The 27,595-nt window shown below is 48.5% G+C and overlaps 1 protein-coding gene and 1 pseudogene across 1 annotated transcript in view; both read left to right on the top strand.

Annotated features, from left to right (window-relative positions):
• Positions 1-3,905, top strand: part of CFDP1 (craniofacial development protein 1) — a 142,345-nt gene extending 138,440 nt beyond the window's left edge. The window contains exon 7 of the mRNA XM_511111.9: positions 3,573-3,905. Coding sequence (XP_511111.2) covers positions 3,573-3,663 — 91 coding nt within the window. The 3' untranslated portion in view covers positions 3,664-3,905. The remainder of the gene's footprint in view (positions 1-3,572) is intronic.
• A 6,882-nt stretch (positions 3,906-10,787) lies between these two features.
• On the top strand, positions 10,788-10,900 carry LOC112205926 (U6 spliceosomal RNA; annotated as a pseudogene).
• Positions 10,901-27,595: the final 16,695 nt, after the last annotated feature.

Genomic DNA, 27,595 nt, shown 5'->3' with positions numbered 1-27,595 from the left:
TGCTGGGCCCCCAAAAGGGCTGCGCACTGGCCAGAAAAGCACCCGGACACATCAAGAGCAAGAGCCGTGATTCCCATTGCACTTGTCCTCAGGTGGGTCTGTTCTGGGACCGTGACCCATTTAAAGTGCATGAAAATGTCCTGAGTCTCAGTGGCCACCTTTGAGGAGGTGGCCTTTCTAATGAGCCCTTCCTCTTTCAGGGACATTTAGTCTCTTGGTCTCTGTTCCAGTTGCCCTGGGTTTTGAGGTTCTGTAGAGGTAAAGTCAAGTCAGAAGAAATGTGAAGCAAGACCGGGCAGAGTGGCTCACGCCTGTAATCCCAGCACTTCGGGAGGCTGAGGCGGGCAGATCACTTGAGGCCAGGAGTTCAAGACCAGCCTGACCAACATGGCAGAACCCCATCTCTACTAAACACACACACACACACACACACACACACACACACACACACACACACACACAAGAAATGGGAAGCAAGAACCCCAAGCCCATGACAACTCCCATAGCTATTTTTTGTTTTATTGTATACAAAGCACTTCTCACAGTTTCATTGTATTGCCAGAGGGTTATTGTAGTTGTTATTCTGTTTTACAGAGAAGGAAAAAAAGGCACAGAAAATTAAGTATCTTGCCCAAAGTCACACAAAAACTAAATGTCAGAGCTACTGTCATTCTTAGTACCTTTTCTGTCTCTTGGCAGTGGGAGAGTCCATATCAAGTAGTTTTGTTCATGGTCAGCTCTTGGCAGTAAACCAAGGCCGTCACAGGCATCCTGTTAGCAGCTGCAGATGGCTGTGAATTGGGGAATAGTCACCAGACCTGCCTTGATGGCCTTTGTCTGGGTTGCCCTTGAGAATTCAGTTGCATCCTGCACATGTTCCCCTCACTGCTGCCTGAGGCCTCCCTAAACCTAAACTCTGACTGCACCTGCCTGTTTAGCACCCAACCTGGGCTTCACTCTTGATAGTCTCAAAGTCAGCTGGACCCAACACAGCTTCTGGGAACGTGCAGGACCTTTATTCATACCCAGTTAGCATCCTCATTTAAGTGTCACTTCTTATTTACGGGAAAGTCAGGGCTGGGCCCGATGGCTCTCACCTGTAATCCTAGCACTTGGGAGGCCAAGGTGGGAGGATCGCTTGAGCCCAGGAGTTCGAGACCAGCATGGGCAACATGGAGAGACCCTATCTTTACAAAAGATTTAAAATTAGCCAGGTGTGGTGGTGTGTGCGTGTGGTCCCAGCTACCTGAGAGGCTGAAGCAGGAGGATTGTTTGAGCCTGAGAGGTCGAGGCTGCAGTGAACTGTGTTTGCACCACTGCACTCCAGCCTGAGCCACAAAGCAAGACCCTGTCTTAAAAAAATAAAGTCAGGAAGAAAGACCCCAAATGCTTAAAGCCACATACTTACTCCTTCCCTCCACCTGATCTCCCAGACAGGTAGCACTGGAAGATGGCTCTTGAAACATACCCTAAATTCCTCTTACACCCCCAGGCGAACAACAGCACAGCAAGATCTCATGCTGAGGCTCACCTCTCTTTTTTCTGCTAGCACTTCCAGGGGACAGTTAAAGTGCAGTGCTGTCAAAATCCTGGTCCCCGTGGTAGTGAGCCTCCCTTGGGCTGGTGGGGCTGGGGTGGAAAGATGACCAGTTGTAGTGAACGTGCCTCTGAGACCATTTTGGTTAGCAGCCCCCACTCGAGAATCACGGGTCTCTTAGTGGGAGGTGGGAAGTAAGTTTGTTGTTAGATGTCTACACTTCCCTACCTGTCTTCCCTTTTTCTCTTTTTATCTAAAGGGGTCCATGCTGTCTGCAGCTTCCCTGACTGCCAGGGACTCTGAAGTTCGAATTCAACCAGGCAGCCTGTATTTTTATTTGTTAAATCTGACAATCCTGACCCCAAGGGCTTTTATCAAACCTAAGAGTAGGCCCTGTCATTGTGTTTCCAGCCATTCTGGCCTCATTGACGGTTTTGACACAGCAGCTTAGTACCTGAGCCAGACCAGGTGTTTTGGTTCCTCATTGCTGAAACCGTAAGTCCAGACTTGGGCCATCTACTGTCCTTGGGAGCCTGTTGGAAGCTGGCTTCCTAAAACCATGATAACATTACCTATCATTTTATTGAGTACCTGCTCTGTGCCCTGTGTGATGTAGACACTATTTTATTTAATCCACACAACAGTCCTTCAGAGTGGAGACAACTAGCCATTATTTATTATCTTTATTACAGATTAGGAAACAGAACTAGCAAGGTTAAGTGACTTGCAGAGTCACAGACAGCAAATGACAGAACTCAAACCTCCAGCCCTCTGGCCTCAGAGCCTGTACGTTTCTGGCCAGCCGTCCAGAAGGGTCAGGGTAGTCAGGCCTAGCTGGAAATGAGGTAGGATGGATGGTACTTCCTAGGATGCTGTTGGAAGGGAAAGCAAGGCCCTGGACTCAGCAGGGGAACACAGGTTTCTGAACCTGGTAGCATTCTCACTATAAATGTAATGACTTTGTAATGACAGATGCATATTTTCCACAGTGCAACAAAAGAAAAATTAGTGCAGAGATTCAATTTTGTCTCCCATTTTCCATGGCAATTTTTGCTCTCTCCATAGATTAATTAGCAGCAGAGATCTCCTCCGCCCAGGCAAATCGCAGCACGCTTTATGGTGAGGAGGTGCATTAAGATGCAGCTGTGTCTCATTAAGCAGCCAGCCTCACTCCTAGCAAGCGTGCCTGTGCTTCAGCCCTTGCTGCTTTCCCGTCCTGCCTGGAGGACAGAGGGAAAGTTTGCTGAACCCAACCAGATTAGGGAACAGAGTGTCCACCTTTCAAGGGGATCCTTGAAAGGAGAGATCAGAGGCCCTTAAACTCATTCTCTTAGAGGCATTTAGGGAAAGAGTTCTCCTGTCATCTTAGCAGAAGCAACCTAGACCCAAACAGGGTGGAGGATACTGCGGAGAGGAGAAAAGGATGAGGGGAAGAAAAGAGCTCAAAGCAGTTAAATCACTTCTAAAGTGTGCACTTTATGAACGTCAGCTCACTTCACCTTCACTGCAGTCCTGTGAGGTCATTTTTACTGTCTTCTTTCCTTCATTACCACATGCCCCCTTTTCATGTTTTGATGTATGTATGCAGGAGGCGTAGCTTTCTCTTACCCACCAATTCAACACACCACTAAAGCCAAGAAAAACAGCATCACCATGCTGCTGTAGAGAAAAGTGAGGCTCAAAGATGTTCATTCCTTTGCCCAGCTAATCAGTGAGCTAGAGCTAGGACTTGAACCCATGCTTGGGTAAACCGGTGTTCTTTCTTCTGCCCTTAAAGTCTTGTTAGAAAATTGCAACATCTTCCTGCCACCCAGCCTCTAATATACTTTCTCATTGATAAGCTGTTGCCTTCCTTTTATTTTCGCCATCCTTGTTTAGACCAAATGTGAGTGGTTTGGATTGTACTGGAAGAGTCATGGGTGGTCACTCTCGGCACCGTTTACTGTAACTTAGTTTATCCCTGGGGGATGGGACTGTGCAGGGGAGGAGTTTTTCCTACTGGATTCTACTGACAAACACTGTTTTCATCTTCTAGGTACATTGAACGGAAAGCCTTCCTCGACCGAGTGGATCACAGGCAGTTTGAAATTGAGCGAGATCTCAGGCTGAGCAAAATGAAACCTTGATGTTACGGGCTAAATCAAGAGCAGCTTAATCCTGTTTACAATGTGAGCTTTTTGTGCGTCTGTGAAATGTTTTACAGTGTTTCTCATCATCTGCTTCCCAGCAAGGTCTTTTTTTTTTCTACATTGAAGTTCTGTCTATGTATCTTAATCACAAATGGTTTCATTCACTTTACTTTTAAAAATTTGTCCTTAAATGAATAAATAAAATAAAAGCTGGTCCTGTGAGAGGATAATGAAGATGACGACCTCACTCACCTTCCCTTTATTCTGCCGCAAAGTCCCACCCAGTTCAAGACAGCACATTCCAGGTCTGTCCAGGCTGGCAGAGGTCTTGCCAGGCGTGGTGAAGATAGCTGACCAACCTGGGTGTGAATTTTCCGGGGCCAAGAGGCTCTTTCTGCAGCCAGCCTTGCCCCGAAGACCTAGAGGAGGCGGCTCACTAGAGTGACTGGAATGCCAGGCCCCTTCGCAGCTTGTTCTCATTTCCACTCGGGCTTCTCTTCTGATCTCTCTTTCTCCTGAATGGATTCCTACTGATGGCATGTAAGGCTGAAAATAAGGATATATTATTGCTGAATTAGCTGTTTTTTCCCGTCAGCCTTTTTCCTCTTCCCAAAGAAAAGTTAAATTCAGATATGCTCCCACTTCAATAATTCATTAATTTTTAGTTTGTCAAAGAATATTCTGAAGGATTTTCTTTTTTATACTCATAAGAAAATGTAAATTCCAAACTTCCTGCTTAGAGTCAGACATTCTTTGCAGAACAGCAGGGAGGAGAGTAAGAGAGTAACATCTTCAGTGAAGAGGGAAAGAGGGATAGAGACCATTCATATTAATAAGCGGGAAACCCCACAACCTGCTTCTGGTGTGTGTGCCTGCATGTGCATGTGTGTTACCCGAGTACCATGACAGGTTTGGGTGATGACAGGTTACCTAAGACTGCATTCCATTTCTTGCTGTACCAGCTTTGTGGCCCTGACCACAGGTCATTTTTCTGTGCCTCCATTTTCTGGTCTGCAAATGGCATGAATAACACTAGTACCTCCAAGGGGTGGAGTAAGTTAATGACACACCCGTCGGGTGTGAGTACTAGTTTATGGCAGGTCTCCCAATCTAGGCCTCTAATGTGGTGGGAATTCATAGCAACAAAGACCCAACTGTCAACACTAGATGGTTATGGGCTATGGATCTCATTACTCAGAAAGGTAGTTTACAAGCTAAATTTGAACACAATGTCTATTCACATCCCCTCTGATAAATAATTCTAAGTGATTGTAGAGCATTTCAGGCCAGCGTCACAACAGGCGGCCTGCGAGGTCTTAGTTATGGTCCCAAATGGGACATAATAACTGAGGAAGGTGGGCCAGGTGGCTTATGCCTGTAATCCCAGCACTTTGGGAGGCCGAGGCAGGTGGATTGCTTGAGCTCAGGAGTTCAGGATCAGCCTGGGCAACATGATGAAACCCTGTCTTCACCAAAAACACAAAAAGAAATCAGCCAGGCATGGTGGTGCATGCCTGTAGTCCCAGCTACTCAGGAGACTAAGGTGGGAGGATCACTTAAGCCCTGGAAGTTGAGGCTGCACTTAGCCAAGATCGTGCCATTTCACTCCTGCCTGGGCAAAGGGAGTGGGACCCTGTCTGAAAAACAAAAAAAGAATAACCTAAGAGCTGCCAGTATTTTGATGAGAGGACATCCAGACCTTCAGGAGGTAGCAGCCAAGATTTGATGTGAATGTCCTCCCACATGGTACTCTCTGGCTCATCATCCGTCATTCACCACCATTTGGCAACTGTTTCCCTAACTCTTCTCTGGAGTTCTGAGTCCCTCTTCCATTGCGCTTCACAAAGTTCTTCATCTCAGCAGCCAGTGTCTCAGCAACACGTGAGCTGGCTCTCTCCCTATTTGAAAAATGATCTGAAATCCAATAGAATGAATGGTGCTGAGTTCATAGTAAGTTAGGGTTTTTCTTTTTAGCAAATGTTAACACCTGTGAAGCCTACGGGATTAAGACAAAAGCTGCAAAGCCTGCTGGGTTCTTCTCACAGGTGGGTTTGCTATTCCTGTTTTGCTCCAAGCCATGAAAGGAGAAGTCAGATGTGTCAGTGAAAGTCGTAACTGTGTGTTTGGGCCCGGCCTGTCTTGTTCAGGATCCAGCCCCCCCACAGGTTTTCTTCGTCTGTACCTGTGTTAAGTTAATGTCATGATTCTGGAGAAAGGTCGGTTCCTTTCTGCTGTCTGTTGATTGGTGCCCCTTTTCCCAGCAGGGTTGCTGCCCACATCTGACCTCCACACAATCACCCATTACCTCTCCATGAGTCTTTTAGAAAGCCCCTCTAGTCTAGTCTTTTTTGACAGATTCTGGCTGCCTGTCAGGGAATACATGGCTATTTGCATCGATCCTATTACAGGTGCCCTGTTTCCCAATTTGTAGATCCCTGCTTCGGAGTCTCACACTTTCCCACTTTAAACTGTGCTGGTTGCCTTGACTTCAGCTGTCACTCTCTTGGTCTACATGGAACCTCTTTAAAAGCCGCCTGTACTGACCTCACTTCATCTCACTGATAAACCACTTACTCTGACTGATACATGTGCATCTGTATGTATGTATTATGTATACCTGTGTCATCTTACAATGAGGGTTCATATCAGACTTTCATTTGTGTCTCACTGGCCATAGCTGGGTCATTGAACTGCCTCTAGCTGTAGGGAAGGCTGGAAAAGTGAGTGTCCTGGAAAACAGGCAAGGCAGGGTGGGGAGGTGAGCCCTGGGGGACTGCCCACACTCTCCTAGAACAGCCTGAGCACATCAAAGTCCTTCCTTAGAGCCTCTGACAATTTTTTTTTTTTTTTGAGATGGAGTCTCACTTTGTTGCCCCGGCTGGAGTGCAGTGGTGCAACCTTGGCTCACTGCAGCCTCCACCTCTTGGGTTCAAGTGATTTTCCTGCCTCAGCCTCCCAAGTTGCTGGGATTACAGGCGTGTAATCCTGGCTGGATTACACAACCACGTCTGGCTAATTTTTGTATTTTTAGTAGAGATGGGGTTTCACCATGTTGGTCAGGCTGGTCTCAAACTCCTGACCTCAGGTGAACCACCCACCTTGGCCTTCCAAAGTGTTGGGATTACAATGGCCATGAGTGTGGTAGAGGGGACCCTGGTACAGGAAGGAGGTCCTCTCTGCCTCCTAAGATCCTGTGCCTGTTTTTCTTTTCTTTCTTTCTTCTTTTTTTTTTTTTTTTTTTTTTTTTTTGAGACAGGGTCTTGCTCTGTTGCCCAATTAGTGCAGTGGCATGATCATGGTTCACTGTAGCCTCAACCTCTTGGGCTCAAGAGATCCTTTCATCTCAGCCTCCCAAGCAGCTAGGACCACAGGTATACACCACTGCATCCAGCTAACTTTGTAATTTGTAGAGATGGGCACTCACTGTGTTGCCCAGGCTGTTCTTAACTATGCCTGTTTTAACAACTTGGAAACCAAGCTTTGCAGATTCTGACACCTCATCTTCCCAGACTCTGAAGGGCCTCCTCTGGCCCTTTGTTTTTACTCCTTACTGTTGTGGATCAAGTTCAAGGGACAGGAGAACTGGCCAGCAAGAGAGGGTCCTTAGGCATTAGCAGTGGGTATCTACAAATGGGTGGCTGTTTCTTGTAGGTGTAAGCCAGGCCCCAGGAGGCAGGAGTCTTCTCAAGCCCTGCCTGACCATCCCCATGGGCTGGGTGCTGTGGCTGCTGAATGAAGCAGGCCTTTGGCACCAGCCAGTGACCCAGGCAGAGGACCAAGCAGGTGGGTGTCCATGGGGGTGCCTAAGATGGGGATGGACCACTCTTGGGTATTCCTCTCGGTCATCTGTGCTGCCTGAGCCCATCTGTGCCCGCAGTGGGACCTACCTTCTCAGCCAGCATTGCTACCTGTCCCATCTTCTTCCTACCTCATGCTCAGAGGACTGAGCCTCCTCAGCAAATGCCTAGCCTTTCTCAGTGGACCCACCGAGACCAGGCTGGTGGGTGGGACTGATTAAAGTGTGTTTGCCCTCAATCAAGAATCACCTTTTCGGCCAGGCACAGTGGCTCACGCCTGTAATCCCAGTACTTTGAGAGGCTGAGGCAGGCAGATCGCTTGAGGCCAGGAGTTTGAGACCAGCCTGGGCAACATACAGCGAGACCCTATCTCTGCAAAAAATTTAAAAATTAGCTGGACATAGTGGTACGTGGCTGTGATCCCAGCTACTTGGGAGACTGAGGTGGGAGGATCACTTGAGCCCAGGGAGTCAAGTTTGCAGTAAGCTGTGATTGCGCCCTTGCTCTCCAGCCTGGGCGACAGAGCAAGACCCTGTCTCAAAAACAAACAAAAAAATCACCTTTTTTAAAATTACAAGTCTGATTTGAACCATGACAGACACTATCCTGCCCACAATTTTTAAGAACAAGTGACTGATATTTTATCTAGCTCTCACATCCACATTTAGTGAAAACTCATCTAACTCCCAAAGGAAGTGATGTCCCTTTATCCAGGAGTTGGAAATTGTCAAGGAAACTGTTTGCAGGAAGTGGGAAGTGGAAAGAGTGAGTCAGTGCTAAGAGGTGTTTGGCAGCCTTCTGCAGGGCATAGTGCTTGTCCCCTGCTGTGGTGTGAATGGCTGACAAGGACAGTCCAAGGACACCTTCTTAGCTGGTCCTGTGGAGTCCAGAGACTCCCCTGGAGTTGACTTTCCTGGCCTTGCTCTTGTCCTCCCCAAGTCTCAAATGGGTGTGTCAGATTTCCAGGGCATCTGGTACCTTCTCATTACTGAAAAAAACTGCCCTAAAACAGGATAATGTCAAAAATAAAATAAGCCTCTTGATGTGCTCTGCTCACCTATTTCCTGAGGAATGCAGTGCTCTAATTAGGAAGTCTGCATAAGGTCTCTAGGGGCAAAACGGGACACATTAAGAAGGAAATCCTGAGTGAGTTGTACACTGTCAGCGTCCATACGGAGGCACTGGACTAAGGCCTGACAGACACTTAGCTGGCACCTGACTTCAGAACTGGGCAGTGCAGGTTAGCTGAGTGGCTGGCACCGCGAAGGCCAGGAGACGTCCTGGGCAGGAGTGGAGTGATGGTGCTTCTGGCACCCGGGCAGGGACCAGGAAGGCCGGTGACAGGCTCTCCAGGTGCCATGCTGCCTCGTGGCAGCAGAACAGAGGCGATGTGGTTGGTGTGGTGAGATGGGAGTATGTGGTGTGGCGTAGTTAACATGGTGTGGTGTGATGTGGTCTGCGGTCTGACACGGGGTGGTGGAAAGGGCTAGAACAGGCTCTCAAGATCAGTCTTCTGCTTTTTGGTATCAGTCCTTAGCCAGATCTGGAATTGCTCAGGCATGTTGGGTGAGACTTAGGACTTTTTTAATTACCAAAAAGCACAGGTGAACAAACAGGAATTGGGCTGAGAATGGTGGGTTCCTGGGAAGGATCAGAAGCTTTTAGCTTCATCAGCAAACGATCGGTTGGTCCTGCGTGCCAGGTGCTTCCTGACATGCTATCTTGTTAGATCCTCTGCCCTTTCAGAGGAGGAAACTTGCCTGAGGTCATCTGGTAACACAGCCAGGGCCGCACCCACATGGCATGGCTGGAGGGCAGGATGTGGGAGGCAGCAAGACTGAACAGCCTCTCATCACCCCCTGGATCCCAGCGCCATGTTGGGAAGGAAAGACCCGAGGGCAAGGAGACAGAAAAACCAAAGGTTGAGAAGGTTCTTGCAGATGAAGAGCTGCCTTCTGGTACCGAATTTTTGTGTCAAGAGTTCACTGAGATGTGGGCACCCTGGCCCCAGCTCTGGTACCGCCCAGTCTAGGGCAGCTTCTGACCCACTCTTTGCAGGGGAGAGGGGGTACTGCTGAGAAGTCCTTACCTAGGACTTAAGCCCTGCTTCAGACAGGCCTGGTGGCCGGGTGTCACCCATGTCTAAGCTCTGCTCCATGGTCACGTTTCTGTGCTGAGCATTTCTGAGTGGAGGGTGTTGCCGTCTTTGAGACACTGCCTGGGGTTAGGGAGTGAAGGGAGGAGGTGCCCAGATGACTGCAGCCACTTGGTGTGTGGGAGGTTCAGCAACTCAGGGACATTGAGTGCCACTCCCCTGCCCCGCCTTCTCTGGGCTGGAGCTTCCCATCTTGGCCTCTTCTGCTTCTTCTTTTTTTGAGACAGGGTCTCGCTCTGTTGCCCAGGCTGGAATACAGTGGGGTGATCTCAGCTCACTGCAGCCTCAGCCTCCCTGGGCTTAAGCAATCCCCCCACCTCAGCCTCTTGAGTGCTGGGACTACAGGCATGCACCACCACGCCTGGCTAAGTTTTATATTTTTGGTAGAGACGGGGCTTCACCATGTTGCTCAGGCTGGTCTCCAACTCCTGAGCTCAAGCAGTCGGTGTGAGCCAGCCTGCTAAGTCTTTTTTACTATTGCTTTTATTTATGCCCTCCTAGAGCAACTTAAGTCCAAAAATACTACCAGATGCAATCTTCGTGCACAGGCAAGTTGACCCCAGCAAGGAAACTGGGATGGAGAAGTCCAGGAGGGTCGCACCACAGAGCCCCTCCTTGGGGCCTCTCTCCCTCCTATGCAGCCAGCTTTCGTTGTTTGTGGTCTCAGAAAGCTGGTGAGTAGGCTGAGTCTGTGTTCATATAAGGTGCAAGGTGGCTGTGCTAGGGAGGAGGAGGGAGAGAAACTAACATAAGGAGAGCGCTGTCGGGTCAGACACATGGCTTGACATCCTCCTTCTAACCCCTCCTATCTCTGGGATCCGGCTAAATCCCTCAACCCCTGCGTCTCAGATTCCTCACCTTTGAAAGGTTGCTGAGGATGGTGAATAATCCTGCTCTGCCTACCTCACAACACTTTATTAAGTGAAATACACCATCCATGTTGCTACAATTAAATTGTGCCCCTGGCTTCCCCTTCCCCAAGACAGCCAGACTTACGGGAGTATAAATTAGTGCCACTTTACAGAGCACTTTGGCAATGTCTAATAAATCTGGAGCTATACCTGGCCCCGGATGCAGCAGCTGTACTCCCGAGATACATCTTGGAGAAGCACCAGCACGTGCACAAAGAGACAGGAGTACAGGTTAAGTACCCCTCATCTGGTGCTCACTTTGGCAGCACATATACTAAAAAAAAAAAAAAAAAATAGAATGATGCAGAGAAGATTAGCATGGCCTCTGCACAAGGATGTGATGTGGTTTGGCTGCATCCCCAATCAAATCTCATCTTGAATTGTACTCCCTTAATTCCCACGTGTATGGGAGGGACCTGGTGGGAGATACTTGAATCATGGTGGCGGTTTCCCCCATACTGTTCTCATGGTAGTGAATAAGTCTCACGAGATCTGGTGTATTTATCAGGGGTTTCCGCTTTTGCATCTTCCTCATTTTCTCTTGGCTCCACCATGTAAGAAGTACCTTTTGCCTACTGCCATGATTCTCAGGGCTCCCCAGCCATGTGGAACTGTTAAGTCCAGTTAAACCCTTTTTTCTTCCCAGTCTCGGGTATGTCTTTATCAGCAGCGTGAAAATGGACTAATAAAGGATGACATGCAAATTCGTGAAGCATTCTATTTAAAAAAAGAAAAGAAAAAGTATCCCTTATCTGAAATGCTTTGGACAAGAAGTGTTTCAGATTTCAGATTTCTTTGGATTTTGGAATATTTGCATTAGACTGATCCAGCATCCCAAATCCAAAAATCTGAAATCCAACATGCTCCAATTAGCATTTCCTTTTAGCATCAGGTCGGCACTCAAAAAGTTTCATATTTTGGAGCATTTTGGATTTGAAAGCTTAACCCATATTGGTAATTATTAAAAACTTGGAAACCACTGTAGAGGAGGAAAAATTTATCTTCTACTCTCTTTATTTTTTTATTTTTTTACATGTACATGGGAGTCCTCACAAGAAACATGAAGACCCAAAGAAACAAGAGTTGAAAGCTTATATACTGAGTTGGGCAAAGAGTAGTAAGTGTGACAAGGTGAAAGGGCCTGAGCTAGGGGAGTTACATTGGTTGGAAAAGTGGAAAGATGCAGGTTTGTTAACAAGGTTCATACAGATTTCTCTCAGAATTAACTTCCCCTCCTTGGTGATAAGAGTGTCTCTTTCCTTCTGGTATAAGAAGGGTATATTGGGCCAGGAGCTGTGGCTCACACCTTTAATCCCAGCACTTTGGGAGGCCAAGGCAGGCGGATCACAAGGTCAGGAGATCGAGACCATCCTGGCTAACAGGGTGAAACCCTATCTCTACTAAAAATACAAAAAAATTAGCCGGGCATGGTAGCAGTCACCTGTAGTCCCAGCCACTCGGGAGACTGAGGCAGGAGAATGGTGTGAACCCGGGAGGCGGAGCTTGCAGTGAGCTGAGATTGCGCCACTGCACTCCAGCCTGGGCAACAGAGCGAGACTCCATCTCAAAAAAAAAAAAAAGGATACATTGGCTAGGCATGGTGGCTCATGCCTATAATCCCAGCACTTTGGGAGGCTGAGGCAGGCAGATCACCTGAGGTCAGGCATTTGAGACCAGCCTGGCCAACATCGTGAAGCCCCCATATTTACCAAATATACAAAAATTAGCTGGGCGTGGTGGCACACGCCTGTAATCCCAGCTACTTGGGAGGCTGAGGCAGGAGAATCGCTTGAACCCAGGAGGCAGAGGTTGCAGTGAGTTGAGATTGTGCCACTGCACTCCAGCCTGGGTGATAGAGCAAGACTCCATATCAAAAAAAATCAAGGATACATTCCACACGACAATTTCATCTGTTTTTAAAGAAAAAGGACAGTCAGAGTGTCCTTCTTACATCTGTTTTTCAGGTGCCTTTTTTTAGAGACAGGTTCTTACTCTGTCTCCTAGGCTTGAGTGCAGTGGTGCAATCCTAGGTCACTGCAGCCTCGACTTCCTATGCTCAACTGATCTTCACATTCAGCCTCCTGAGCACATATCACCAAGCCCAGATAATTTTTTTGTTCTTTTTAATGACAGGGTCTCACCATGTTGGCCAGGCTCATCTCAAACTCAAGCAGTTCTCCCACCTCAGCCCCCCAAAGTGCTGGGACTACAGGCATGAGCCACCTCACCAGGCCACAGGTGCCTTTAACTCAAAATAGTCAATAGGCCAGAGTGGCATATTTTGAGTGGCATGTTCTGAACACCTTCACAGCCCAATGATTGCCAGGAGAATGGGTCAATTGTAAAGTAGTCACACAATGGTATACGATTTGGCAGTGAAATGCACAAGCTGGCAGCTATGCGCATCAACATAGATGAACCTTGTAAGCAGCATTGATGCAAAAATCAAATTGCAAAAGACCTGCCATACAATCCCAGGTGTACAGATTTTAAAACATGTAAATATAGAGGTATTGGTTGCCCACCCTTGTGATGTATAATTCAGTACACTTTAAAATGGTTTTATGTTCTGTGGTTCAGAACATGTGTGTGTGTGTGTATATATATATATATAGTGATAAACCTTAAGCTCAGCATAGAGGAAGCCTCTTGTGGGGTAAGGAAGGCCATATGATAAGAGATCAAAAAAGAGCTTTGGGCCAGGCGCATGGCTCACGCTTGTAATCCCAGCACTTTGGGAGGCTGAGGGAAGAGGATCCCTTGAGCTCAGGAGTTCAAAACCAGCCTGGGCAACATAGTGAAACTCCGTCTCTACAAAAAATAGAAAAAGAAATGAGCTGGGCATGGTGGTGCACACCTGTAGTCCCAGGTACAAAAGGAGGGTGAAGTGGGAGGATGGCTTGAGCCCAGAAGGCGGAGGTTGCAGTGAGCCAAGATCACACCACTGTACTCCAGCCTGGGCAACAGAGCAAGACCCTGTCCCCCACCCTAAAAAAAGGAGCTCTGGGCCAGGTGTAGTGGCTCATGCCTGTAATTCCAGCACTTTTGGAGGCTGAGGCAGGAGGATCCCTTGAGCTCAGGAGTTTGAGACCAGGCTGGGTAACAGCGAAACCCCATCTCTACAAAAAAAAAAAAAAAAAAAATTAGCTAAGCGTGGTGGTGTGTGCGTGTAGTCCCAGCTACTGGGGAGGCTGAGGTGGGAGGATGGCTTGAGTCCAGGAGGCGGAGGTTGCAGTGAGCTGAGATCACACCACTGCCCTCCAGCCTGGGCAACAGAGCCAGACCCTCTGTTAAACAAAAAAAGGAGCTTTATTTACAGCTGTGGTTTTATATCTTAAATTGGGAGGTAGCGATACAATTTTTTTTTTCTTTTTGAGACAGAGTTTTGCTCTTGTTGCCCAGGCTGGAGTGCAATGGCACGATAACATCTCACCACAACCTCCGCCTCCCGGGTTCAAGCGATTCTCCTGCCTCAGCCTCCTGAGTAGCTGGGATTACAGGCATGGGCTACCACGGCCGGCTAATTTTTTGTATTTTTAGTAGAGACAGGGTTTCTCCATGTTAGTCAGGCTGATCTCGAACTTCTGACCTCAAGTGATCCGCCCGCCTCGGCCTCCCAAAGTGCTGGGATTACAGGCATTAGCCACCACGCTCGGCCGCGGCACAGGTATTTCTTATATTATTCATTATATCTATTTATCTGAAATCTTTCAAGATAGCTTTGTTTTGATGAGAGATGAGCCTCACCTCAGAGAAACTTGCATCACCTCAGTCAGCCTCCTTTCTGGAGGCCCAAGGGAAGAGCAGCTCAGGATGGATAGGTTGCCGTGGTGATGGGCTTGCTGGGCATCAGGGAGCTTTCCAGAGTGATCTCCTCCAAGTGGCGCCTGGAACATTTCCCAGGAGATGAGTGACTCACAAGTGGCCTGCCAGGTGCCCTCCTTTCTTTCTCTAAAAAGCAGGTTTTGGGGGGCCGGGGAAGCCAAGGGGACTGGGCCAGGCCATGTGCCCCTCTTCAAGCAGCTGCACAGTGGGATTGCCCCTGCCAGCTGACGATGTGAAACTGGCCGAGTCAGCCTCCTCCCAAAACATGGCTGTGACAGATGCTCAGAGGCAGGATGAACAGGCCATATGTTAGAAGGATGCTGCACAGGCCTCGACTTGTTAGATGCAAAATAAATGGTTCCTGACCTGGATAAATGAGCTTGAAATGTAAAGACACCAAAACGAATTACACTCAATGTCTGGATTTTCTGGCAGAAGTTATGGGGCTGCCTGTCTTCAAACTGCCCGGTGTCCTGAGTTGTCCCTGGGCCCTTAGTCCCAGGCTGTGCCTTGAACCTCCTGTGAGTGCCTTCTCTCAGTGGGAGGTGTGGCCAGATCTCCTGAGGATGTGCAGGAGTCTTACTGGGCAGAGCCCTCCTCTCCCAGGTCCGCTGAGCAGCCCTATTCATCTCTGTGAATGATTTCATGCCTTCTTCCACTGAACACATTTGCATGATAACCTGGGCCTGCCAGAGTTCGAGGCACTCCAACTGACAAATGGAACACATTTTTTAAGCTCATTGGGTGCCTAAGGGCACTGTCTGCAGCAGGCTGAACCCTCTCTGTATCAGACGCCCTGTCAGGTTGTCTCTAGCAGGCTCACAATTTTGTTACCACTCTGCCATTGAGTTCCATTATTGGATCCTTGAATTTGAGGTTCAGGGTCCTGAGTCATGAGAAGGAAAACCTGCCCATCTCCCAGTCACCATTCCCCCCACATCCCAGCCCTCCTGTACCAACAGGGTCCGATGTGTGCCCTTGAGCCGCCTATAGACAACTGAGCTAGAGACAACCAGAATAAGCATTATCATTATAAAGGCTTATTTTGTCTTTGCAATGCAGTAGTATTTTCCAAAAAAAATTGCAAATATCTCATGTGTTGTAATAAAAAAAAATATGACTCACCCCTGTAATCCCAGCACTTTGGGAGCCTGAGGCAGGAGGATCATTCTAGCCCAGGAGTTCAAGACCAGCCTGGGCAACATACCAAGATCCCATCTCTAAAAAATCAAAAAATTGGCCGGGCGTAGTGTCGCGTGCCTGTGGTTCCAGCTACTCGGGCAGCTGAGGCAGGGGAATCACGGCTGGCAGGTCAAGGCTGGAGTGAGCTAGGATCATGCCATTGCACTCCAGCCTGGGTGTGCAAAAGCAATATCCTGTCTCAGTTAATTAACTATTAATTAATTATTTGGCTTTGTGTTTCTGGCACAGAGCTCCTAAAACCCTTGGAATTTACTGTCTTGTGTGCTAATGAGGGACCATGGCTTATCATAGGGGAGCCCTCGATAGCTTCAGGATGGGGACTGGGTGCCAGAAAACCAACCACATGATTTCAGCCCTCCCCTCCCAGCCTCCAGGGTGGGGAGAGGGGCCAGAGATGGAGCTCAATCACCACAGGCTAGTGATTTAATCTATCATACCTATGTAATGAAACCTCACAAAAACCCCGAACCCCCTTGCACCCCCAAGTCCATGGGGGACAGAGGCTACTGCACTCAGGACCCTTTCAGACCTCACCTATATACTTCATCTGGCTGTTCATTCTCATCCTGTATAATAAACTGCAATGGTGAGTACGGCACTTTCCTGAGTCTGTGAGTTATTCTAGTAAATTATCAAACTTGATAGGAGTGTGGGCACAGTGGCCCATGTCTGTAATCCCAGCACTTTGGGAGGCCAATGCAGGAGGATCAGCTTGAGTCCAGGCGTTCAAGACCAGTCTGGGCAATATAGTGAGACCCTGTCTCTACAAAAAAACTTAAAAATTAGCTAAGCATGGTAGCTGTCTGGTCCCAGCTACTTAGGAGGCTGAGGTGGGAGGATTGCTTGAGTCCAGGAGGTGGAGGTTGCAGTGAGCCAAGATTGTACGACTGCACTCTAGCCTGGGCAATAGAGCAAGACCCTGTCTCAAACAAAACAAAAAACCCAATAGGAAGAAGGGTTCATGGGAACCTCCAAATTTATAGTCAGCTGGGCAGAAGTATGAGTAGCCTGGACACTCCATTTGTAGCTGGTGTCAGAAGTGTGGGCAGTCTTGTGGGACCAAGTCCTTAACCTGTGGGGTGTATGCTAACTCTGGGTAGTGTCAGAATTGAATTGTCGGACATCCAGTTGGTGATGGAGAATTGGTTGGTGGTGGGAAAAAAACCTCACAGCCCACTTCTGTCTAACTCTTCCTTTAAGGCAGACAACTGACACAAGCGAATTGAGAGGCAAGGCAATTAGTGAAAGACACCCACATCAGATGCCCAGATCCTAATCCCGGCGCTGCTGACCAGCTGGTGCCCTTGGGCACATGGCTTGGCCCTCTGCCTCCCTTGGCCTGTCTATAAAATGAGGGGATTGATTAAATTATCCCTGGGGCTTAACACTAGGAATCTACTTCTAACAAGCAGCCAGGTGATTCTTCGGCACTCCAAAGCTTGAGAACCAGTGCTTATGACCTCCTTAGCAGTAAAATAATTAAAAGGCCTCCAGCTATATATTTAGGAAAATTACATCTTTCTTTATCCTTGCCACTTCAAATAACTGAAATTCCTAAACTGCTGCACCAGCAAAGCCACAATGAATAAGTCAGCCTAGGTTCCATCCCCGATGTCTGCCGAGACTCACCTGCAGGAACTTCCTCCTACTTTCAAAGAGCTTGGCTGAAGTCTCCTAAAAGTTGTGGGGGTCGGCGTCCGGGCACAGTGGTTCACGCCTGTAATCCCAGCATTTTGGGAGGCCAAAGTGGGCTGAGCACTTGAGTCTAGGAGTTTGAGACCAGCCTGAGCAACATAGTGAGACCCTGTCTCTACAAAAAAATACAAAAATTAGGTCGGGTGCAGTGGCTCATGCCTGTAATTCCAGCACTTTGGGAGACCAGTGGATCATCTGAGGTCAGGAGTTCAAGACCAGCCTGGCCAGTATGGTGAAACTCCATCTCTACTAAAAATACAAAAATTAGCCAGGCGTGGTGGTGTGTGCTTGTAGTCCCAGCTGCTCAGAAGGCTGAGGCAGAAGGATCGCTTGAGCCCGGGAGGCAGAAGTTGTAGTGAGCCAAGAGCACACCACTGCACTCCAGCCTGGGTGACAGGAGTGAAATCCTGTCTAAAGAAAAAAAAAATTAGCCAGGCATGGTGGCACACACCTGTAGTCCTAGCTGCTTGGGAGGCTGAGGTGGGAAGATCACTTAAGCCAGGAGGTGGAGGTTGCAGCGAGCCAGTATTGCCCCACTGCACTCCAACCTGGGCAACACAGCGAGACTCTGTCTCAAATGTTTTTATAAAAAAAGTTGTTGGTAACTTGGAGAAGCAGCTGAAGTCAGGCCTGAGAAGCAAGTGAGAAATTCAGACAACAAAATCCACTGAAGACCCAACAAATAGAGCTGAAGAGACAACACTTTCCTGCCAGGTGGGCAACAGATGGCAGGACCCATGTGCACACACACACTCACACCAGCGAAGCCGAGTTTGCAGTGTGTCAGCTAGGTTGCCCTGCCGCTTGGAGACCCAGCCCCCACGCACCACACTCCTGTCAAAACAAGCCCTGAGCTAGGCGGATTCTCCCGGCTCCCGCTCCTGCCAGCTCAGCCAGGGCAGCCCCGCTGGGCTCTTCCTGCCAACCTGAGTTCTACTGGCTCTCCTCTTCCCTCCTTCTCTCTCCTCCTGATATTCCTTTGCTGTTCTGATGGAGAAGAAATCTATTCATTGAGAATTTGACAGCAGAAAAATGAAAGAAAATTTAAATCTCCTATAACCTTCCTAACAGAGAAAACTACTGTATACACTTTGGAATATTCTTTCAGCCATTTTTTATGTGTTTAATGTGTTTTTCATACCTTTTTTTGTTTTTGTTTTTGTTTTTTGAGACAGGGTCTGTCACCTGGGCTGCAGTGCAGTGCTGCAATCATAGCTCACTGCATCCTTGACCTTGGCTCAAGCGACTCTCCTGCCTCACCTTCCTGAGTAGCTGGGACTACAGGTGTGCACCACCACGCCCGGCTAGTTTTTGTATTTTTTTTTGTAGAAACGGGATTTTGCCATGTTGCCCAGGTTTGTCTTGAACTTCTGGTCTCAAGCGATCTGCCTGCCTTGGCCTCCCAAAGTGCTAGGATTACAGGCATGAGCCACCACGCCCAGCCACCCACACCTTTTCTTAACATACTTGGGATTTAGTGTACCTGTGCAATTCAGTACAGAAGTCACTAACCACATGCAGCTCTTTAAATGTTAAATTTGTTAAAATGTAAAATTCAGTTCTTCAGTTGTGCTAGTCCAAGACCTCATGTGTTCATTAGTGGCCTATGGTTATTGTCTATGGAATAAGGGACGAGGCAGGTGCAGAACATTTCCATCATCACAGTCCTATCATCCTGCACTGGTGTGTGCAGTTTTAACCAAATGCTACGCACTGAGCATTTCCCTATTAAACATTCTCAACATTCTTTGAGTACATTATTATTATTATTATTTTGAGGGAGGGTCTTGCTCTGTCGCCCAGGCTGGAGTGCAGTGACATGATCTTGGCTCACCGCAACCTCTGCCTCCCAGGTTCAAGCGATTCTCCCACCTCAGCCTCCTGAGTAGCTGGGATTACAGGCATTCACCACCACGCCTGGCTAATTTTTGTATTTTTAGTAGAGACGGAGTTTCGCCATGTTGGCCAGGCTGGTCTTGAACTCCTGACCTTAAGTGATCCACCCTCCCAAAGTGCTAGAATTACAGGTGTGAGCCACTGCACCTGGCCGAGCACACGGTTTTTAAGGGCTGCAGAGCATATGCCATTTGTGGTTGTGCCATGGTTTATTTTACCGATCTTCCACCATTGGCCATTCAGGTCACCCACTGTTGTGATTATGAATGATGCTGTGGTGCACTGCTTTAGCCCTTAGATCATTTTCCACATTCCTGATTCTTTTTTTTTTTTTTTTTTGAGACGAAGTCTTGCTCTGTCGCCCAGGCTGGAGTGCAGTGGCGCGATCTCTGCTCACTGCAAGCTCCGCCTCCCGGGTTCACGCCATTCTCCTGCCTCAGCCTCCCGACTAGCTGGGACTACAGGTGCCCGCCACCATGCCCAGCTAATTTTTTGTATTTTTAGTGGAGACGGGTTTTCACCATGTTAGCCAGGATGGTCTCGATCTCCTGACTTCGTGATCCGCCCGCCTTGGCCTCCCAAAGTGCTGGGATTACAGGCGTGAGCCACCCCGCCCGGCCATCCACATCCCTGATTCTTTGTAGATTATTTCTATGAGTGAGTTTGTTGTGTTGGGCAGGGCACGTATTTTCAAGGCCACAAAATGGAATGCCCAGCTACCTCCCAGAAAGTTCTCTCACTTGGACAGGGCAGGTGTGCCCCTCTCTGCTTATGTGAACCCTCTGAGAGGAGAGGACTCATCGAGGAAGCCCTGCCTGTCTGAGCAGAGAGCCTGGTGCTTTGGGAGAGACCTACCTGAACTAGGAGGAGAATGGCCATCCAAGGAACAGACTGGAACTAGATTGTCCCTGAATTCCAGAACCTTCTGCCATATCAGCCCAGGGCTCTGTCTCTGAAGGCAGCATCTGGACAGGGGAGAGATATGCTGCCCCAGGGACCCAGATTCACTCAAGCCCAGCCTTGTGGTACATTCATCTGTGAGTTGCTGTGAATGTGCTTTCTGAATCCCTCTATCCTCTCACCTCTCAGGGTAAGTGAGTTCTGTTCCATTAAAAAGGGGGGTTTTCCAGGCTGGGTGGCTCACACCTGTAATCCCAACACTTTGGGAGACTGAGGCAGGAGGATCACAAGGTCAGGAGTTCGAGACCAGCCTGACCAACATGGTGAAACCCCGTCTCTACTAAAAATACAAAAATTCGCCAGGCATGGTGGCGTGGTGTGCCTGTAATCCCAGCTACTCGAGAGGCTGAAGCAGGAGAATCACTTAAACCAGAGAGGCGGAGGTTGTGGTGAGCCAAGATCGAGCCACTGCACTCCAGCCTGGGCGACAGAGCAAAACTCCGTCTCAAAAAAAAGAAGTGGGGTTTGGCCAGGCATGGTGGCTCATGCCTGTGATACCAGCACTCTGAGATGCTGAGGCGGGTGGATCACTTGAGCCCTGGAGTTCAAGACTAGCCTGAGCAACAGGACGAAACCCCGTCTCTACCAAAAACAAAAATTAGCCAAGTGTGGTGACACACACCTGTAATCCCAGCTACTCAGGAGGCTGAGGCACGAGAATCGCTTGAACCTGGGAGGCGAAGGTTGCAGTGACCCGAGATCGTACCACTGCACTCCAGCCTGGGCAACAGAGCGAGACTCTGGTGTGGTGGCTCACGCCGGTAATCCCAGCACTTTGGGAGGCTGAGGTGGGCGGATCACCTGAGGTCAGGAGTTTGAGACCAGCCTGACCAATGTGGAGAAACCCCGTCTCTACTAAAAATACAAAATTAGCCGAGCATGGTGGTGCATGCCTGTAATCCCAGCTACTCAGGAGGCTGAGGCAGGAGAATCGCTTGAACCCGGGAGGCGGAGGTTGCAGTGAGCCAAGATCACACCATTGCACTCCAGCCTGGGCAACAAGAGCGAAACTCAGTCCCCACACCCCGCCCCCCAAGAAAAAAAAAAAAGAAAGAAAGATTCTCCAAGAGAGGTGTTTTAACTTCCCAAAAAAAAGAGAAACTGCTATTAGAATAAATTGAAGTTGCCACCTATTTCTCTGAATTGTATTATAGGCTTTTTGTTTGTTTGAAACAGGGTCTCACTTTGTCACCCAGGCTGGAGTGCAGTGGTGCAATCTTAGCTCACTGCAGCCTCGACCTGTCAGGCTCAAGAGATCCTCCTGCCTCCGCCCCCAAAGTAGCTGGGAATATAGGCAAGCACCATGACACCCAGCTAATTTTATCTATTCATTTATTTTATTTTTGAGATGGAGTTTCGCTCTTGTTGCCCAGGCTGGAGTGCAATAGTGCAATCTTGGCTCACCGCGACCTCTGCTTCCTGGGTTCAAGCAATTCTCCTGCATCAACCTACCGAGTAGCTGGGATTACAAGCATTCACCACCACGCCCTGCTAATTTTGTATTTTTTTAGTAGAGACAGGGTTTCTCCATGTTGGTCAGGCTGATCTCAAAATCCCGACCTCAGGTGATCTGCCCGCCTCGGCCTCCCAAAGTGCTAGGATTACAGGCCGTGAGCCACTGCACCCAGCCCTGACACCCAGCTAATTTTTTTGGTATTTTTTTGTAGAGACGGGATTTTATCATGTTGCCCAGGCTGGTCTCTAACTCCTGACCTCAAGTGATCCACCCGCTTTGTATTCTAGTTTTAAATTTTGAAGAATTTAGGACCTTTTTGTTACTTATGAATACAAAAGACATGTTATTAAATTGATTGCTACTTTTAAAAAATTTCATACTTTTGACCCAGTAATTCAATGTCCAGGAATTTATTATCAGAAAATACAGTAATCAGATTGCAGAGAAAGATCCGCTTACAAGTATACTCATCTCAGCATTATTTGTACATTATTTGGCCCAAAATGGAAAGAACCGCAACACCCACAGGCAGAGAATGGTTAAATCAGGTGTGGGAATCCTGTACAATGAATGATTGATTATTTTACCGCTTTTGAGGCCAGGTGCATTGGCTCAGGCCTATAATCCTAGCACTTTGGGAGGCTAAGGCGGGAGGATTGCTTGAGGCCAGGAACTCGAGGCTGCAGTGAACTACAACTGCACCACTGCATTCCAGCCTGAGTGAAAGAGTGAAACCCTGTCTCTAAAAGTAAAAAATAAAAATGAAAGTTATTCATTGAGCCCCTACTGTTTGCCAAGATGATTTCAGCCCTCACGGAGTTTATAGTTCACAGGAGCAGATAGACAGCTATTGAATACACAAGTAAATATATAATATCAGGAAGTGGTAAATACCACAAATAAAAATTCCTCCCATTTGTTGGTTTCCATGTACCCAGCCCTGTTCTAAATGTTTTACCTAGATTATCTCATTTAATCTTCACAGCAACCTATGACAAGATAATATTTCCATTATGACCAAAAATAAATCAGGGAAGGCATCCTGAGAAGGCAACCTTGAGCAGACCTTGAATGAAGGAAGGAAGGAAGGGGTGCATCAGAGGAGACTCTGGGGGCCCGTATCAAGGGCAGAAGAGCAGTGCAAAGGCCCTGGGGCAGGAAGGCACCAACTTGAAGCCAGCACGGTTCAACCTAGCAAGGCTAAGCCATGAAGAGTGGAGTTTGCAACCCTGGCTGCACATGAGAAGCACCCAGCCAGGGAACTATGTTATTATTATTATTTAAAATATTGATGGCTAGCTGTGTGTGGTGGCTTATGCCTGTAATCCCAGCACTTAGGGAGGCTGAGGTGGGAGGATTGCTTGAGCTCAGGAGTTAGAGACAAGCTTGACAACATAGTAGACCCTGTCTCTACAAAAAAAATTTTTTTAATTAGCCGGATTTAGTGGTGCACACATGTAGTCCCAGCTACTCAGGAGGCTGAGATGGAAGGATCACTTCAGCACAGGAGTTCAAGGCTGCAGTGAGCTATGATCATACCACTGCACTCCAGCCTGGGTGAAAGAGCAAGGGCCTATTTAAAAAAAAGAAGAAGAAATTGATGGCTGGATCCTACTTCCAGTCCCACTCAATCAGAACACCTCTGAACGCGTCTAAAATGCCCCAGTGATTTTAGTGTGCAGCCTGGGGCTGGGAAACACACATGTCAGGCCTTGTAGATCTCTGGGTTTTGTTCTGAGTGGACAAAGAAGACATTGGACAGTTTCAGCAGGAAAGGGACATGGCCTAATAATTTTTCTTTTAATTACTTAAAGGTGGCCGGGCAGGGTGGCTCACATCTGTAATCCCAGCACATTGGGAGGCCGAGGCGGGCAGATCACCTGAGGTCGGGAGTTCGAGACCAGCCTGATCAACATGGAGAAACCCCATCTCTACTAAAAATAAAAATTAGCTGGGCATGGTGGCACATGCCTGTAATCCCTGCTACTCAGGAGGCTGAGGCAGTAGAATTGCTTGAACCCGGAAGGCGGAGGTTGCGGTGAGTCAAGATTGTGCCATTGTACTCTAGCCTGGGCAACAAGAGCAAAACTCCGTCTCAAAGAAAAAAAAAAGAAGAAGAAATTACTTAAAGGCTCTGCAGAAAAGCAGTTTTAGGGGCCCAGGTGAAGGCGGGAAGGCCAGTTGGAGGTCATTGTCATGATTTGAGGTGGCTTGTACCAGGGTGTAGACATGGAGGTGGGGAGAAGCAGCCAGATTCTTGATGTACTGTGAGGTAGACCCTGGGAGGTGAGTCGCCCCTGACTCATCGTTTAAACTCCTGTTCCAAGGCCACCTCCTTCAGGAAGCCTCTGCCAATCCCTGGCAGGCCAGGAGGAAAGGCCCCACAACTCCGGCTACTCTGTCGGAGTCGATCGGAGTCGATCTCCGCATATCCGGGCTTTATCCTGACTTTCACGGAGATGTTTCCCAGACGGATCAGGAAGACCTCAGTGAGCATCGCTCCATTGCATCAGGAGGTCTGTTGCATCTGGAAAATGTACAGCTCTCTCTGGAATCTTCTGCCAGACATTCCCCTGTCAAACATTGAGCCCAAGGGCCTTGTATAAAGGCCCTGCCCAAGGTTATCCAAGAGACCAGAACTTGGGCCAGCCTCCAGCATCCTAACTAGTCTGTCGTCTGTTCAGCTCCATGGAGAAACACAGGCGCATCCTTTCGGAGGGGCGGGGCTGTCTGCTGCCATAGTGGAGCTCCAGAGGCAGAAATGCAGGCTGGTGGTGTGAGGCTGGAGAGACTGAGTCAGACCGCGACCCCCACAGCACCAGCGTTTAACTGAGAGCTTCCTGCATACCAGGTACCGAGACAGCCCCATACACCTTATACCTGAGTCCTTCCAGGGCTGCGGGAAGTGGATGCTGTGTGTCCCAATCAGGGCCATGGCGGTGCACAACTCCAGGGGCACCATTCACAGAGCAAAATAGAGCAGCCGCTCCCCGCAATGTGAGGTATTGGCTGCTTTCTCCTTCCTCCCTCCCTCTCTCCCTCCCTCTCTCTCTCTCTTCCTTTCTCCCTCTCTCTTTCTCTCTTTCTTTCTTTCCTTCTTTCTTACCGAGTCTCGCTTTGTCACCCAGGCTGGAGTGCATGGTGCGATCTCGGCTCACTGCAACCTCCGCCTCCTGGGTTCAAGCTATCCTCGTGCCTCAGCCTCCCGAGTAGCTGGGATTACAGGTGCACAGCACCACACCTGGCCAATTTTTGTATTTTTAGTAGAGACGGGGTTTCGCCATGTTGGCCAAGCTGGTCTTGAACTCCTGACCTCAGGTGATCTGCCCATCTCAGCCTCCCAAAGTGTTGGGATTACAGGCACGAGCCCACCACGCCTGGCTTCACTGATTTATGGATCCTGTTTTACACATGGAGAGGAAACATACTTAGAGACTATGAAGATCATGCTGAAGCTCACATGGCAGGACCAGAACCCAGGTCAGCCCCACCCCGCCCTGCCCTGCCACTGGAGGTCAATGGCGACAGGAGCCTGGGTTCTTGCCAAACTGCAGACCTCACTCCCCACAGTGAGTTCCTTCCTGTTTTCACAAGGATCAGTCTCACTCTCGGGTAACAGCGAGATTTTCCTAGTGCCCCCCACCCCCCACTCCAACCCTGGGCGGACCCTTGGCCTCAGGCAACATCACAGGGCAGCTGCCGGGGGTGCCTGGCATTCAAGCCTTGCTGAGAACATGAAACTGCTGCTCTGGGGACTCACACTGGTGACCCCAATGTGGCAGCCGCTCTTTCGGCTCTTCAATAATTTAGAGAATGCATACAATTCAGCGGGCAGTTTCATCTCTGGGTTCAGAAACACAATGCCCTGGGGATTGCTTCCAGCGAAGAGTGAAATTCCACTTGTCACAGTGACAGAGGATGTGAGCCTGTTCCTGGAAGGGGCTCTGGTCTCTGGGTGTTTGCGAACATCCTAGAAGACAGGAGGCCAGCAGCCAGCGTCCCGGGAGCTTGAGGGTCTGCCCCAGCTCAGCTGTCCAAAGATGGGCCTTCATGCAAAATCCCTTTCCCCCTGCCTCTTGCTTGTGGGGAAGAGAGAGGTGACTGCACAGACTGTTGTGTGTGGCTCCACATTTGCATTTGATGCCTAGCTGCACCCCTGACCCTGGCCTCTCCCCATGTCAGCTCCTGGGAAAGACCCTTGCACCAGGCCCCAGAGGGTCCATGGGAACTTTCTAGGACACTTGCAGTTCCTAAAACTTGGCAATTGCATTTTTCCCTTAAAAAAAAACTATTCTTTGCCGGCTTGGTGGCTTATAGTCCCAGCACTTTGGAAGGCCGTGGCAGGAGGATTGCTTGAGCCCAGGAGTTTGAGATCAGCCTGGGCAACATAGTGAGACCCTGCCTCTACAAAAAATAAAAAACAAAATTAGCCAGGGGTGTGTGCCTGGGATCCCAGCTACTTGGGAGGCTGAGGTGGGAGGATTGCTTGAGCTCATCGGAGTTGAGGTTGCAGTGTGCTATGACACCACTGCATTCCAACCTGGGTGACAGAATGAGACCATGTCTCCAAAAAGAACAAAAAACCAAAAATGGTTCTTTAAAAAAATTACACTTGAAAACATGATGTTAAGTTAAATTAGCCAGACACAAAAAGACAAATAATATATGATTGCACTTATCCAAGGTACAGAGAATAAGCAAATTTATAGAGACAGAAGTAGAATGGGGATTACCAGGAACTGAGGGGCCTGGAAGCAGAGAGTTATCATTTAATGACTACAGCATTTCTGTTTAAGAGATGAAAATGTCTGGAAATGGACAGTGATGGTTGCACAACATTGTGAATGTACTTAATGCCATGGAATTGTACACTTAAAAATGGTGAAAATGGTAAATTCTGTGTTATGTATATTTTATCACAATTTTAAAAGTATGTTTACTGTAAAAACAAAAAACTGGGCGGGGCGCGGTGGCTCATGCCTGTAATCCCAGCACTTTGGGAGGCCGAGACGGGCGGATCATGAGGTCAGGAGATTGAGGCCATCCTGGCTAACAAGGTGAAACCCCGTCTCTACTAAAAATACAAAAAATTAGCCAGGAGTGGTGGCAGGCGCCTGTAGTCCCAGTTACTCAGGAGGCTGAGACAGGAGAATGGTGTGAACCCGGGAGGCGGAGCTTGCAGTGAGCCGAGATCGCGCCACTGCACTCCAGCCTGGGCGACAGAGCCAGACTCTGTCTCAAAAAAAAAAAAAAAAAAAAAAAATTGCACAAGTGCACTGGTGCAGTGGCACATGCCTTTAATCCTAGCACTTTGGGAAGCCTGAGGAGGGAGGATCACTTGAGCTCAGGAGTTTGAGACCAGCCTGGGCAAAATGGTGAAACTCCATCTCTACCAAAAAAAGAAAAAAAAAAAAAATACAAAAACTAGCGGAGGGTGGTGATACACGCCTGTAGTTTCAGCTACTTGGGAGGCTGGGGTGGGAGGATCACTTGAGCCCAGGAGGTGGAGGCTGCAGTGAGCTGTGATGGCACCACTGCGCTCCAGCTTGGGAGACAAGAGTTAGACCCTGTCTCAAAAAAATAAAAATAGGCTGGGCGGGGTGACTCATGCCTGTAATCTCAGCACTTTGGAAGGCCGAGGTGGGTGGATCACAAGGTCAGGAGTTCAAGACCAGCCTGGCCAACATGGTGAAACCCCATCTCTACTAAAAATACAAAAATTACCCGGGCGTGATAGCAGGTGCCTGTAATCCCAGCTACTCGGGAGGATGAGGCAGGAGAATCACTTGAACCCAGGTGTCAGAGGTTGCAGTGAGCCAAGCTCGCACCACTGCACTCCAGCCTGGGTGACAGACTGAGGCTCTGTCTCAAAAAAATAAAATAAAATAAAATAAAATAAATATCCATAAGTCCATACTGATATAAATAAATGATTGAATAAATAAATAAATGAGGGAGAACAGGCAATCTCTCATCCAGAAGAATTCCAAATCATCTCCATAGAGTCCACCCTCAGGAGGTGGAGCATAGG

Source organism: Pan troglodytes, chromosome 18 (genome assembly GCF_028858775.2).
Source record: "Pan troglodytes isolate AG18354 chromosome 18, NHGRI_mPanTro3-v2.0_pri, whole genome shotgun sequence".
Classification (NCBI taxonomy): domain Eukaryota; kingdom Metazoa; phylum Chordata; class Mammalia; order Primates; family Hominidae; genus Pan; species Pan troglodytes.
Note: the sequence above shows the minus strand (reverse complement) of the source record. Positions and strands in the feature narration are given on the sequence as shown.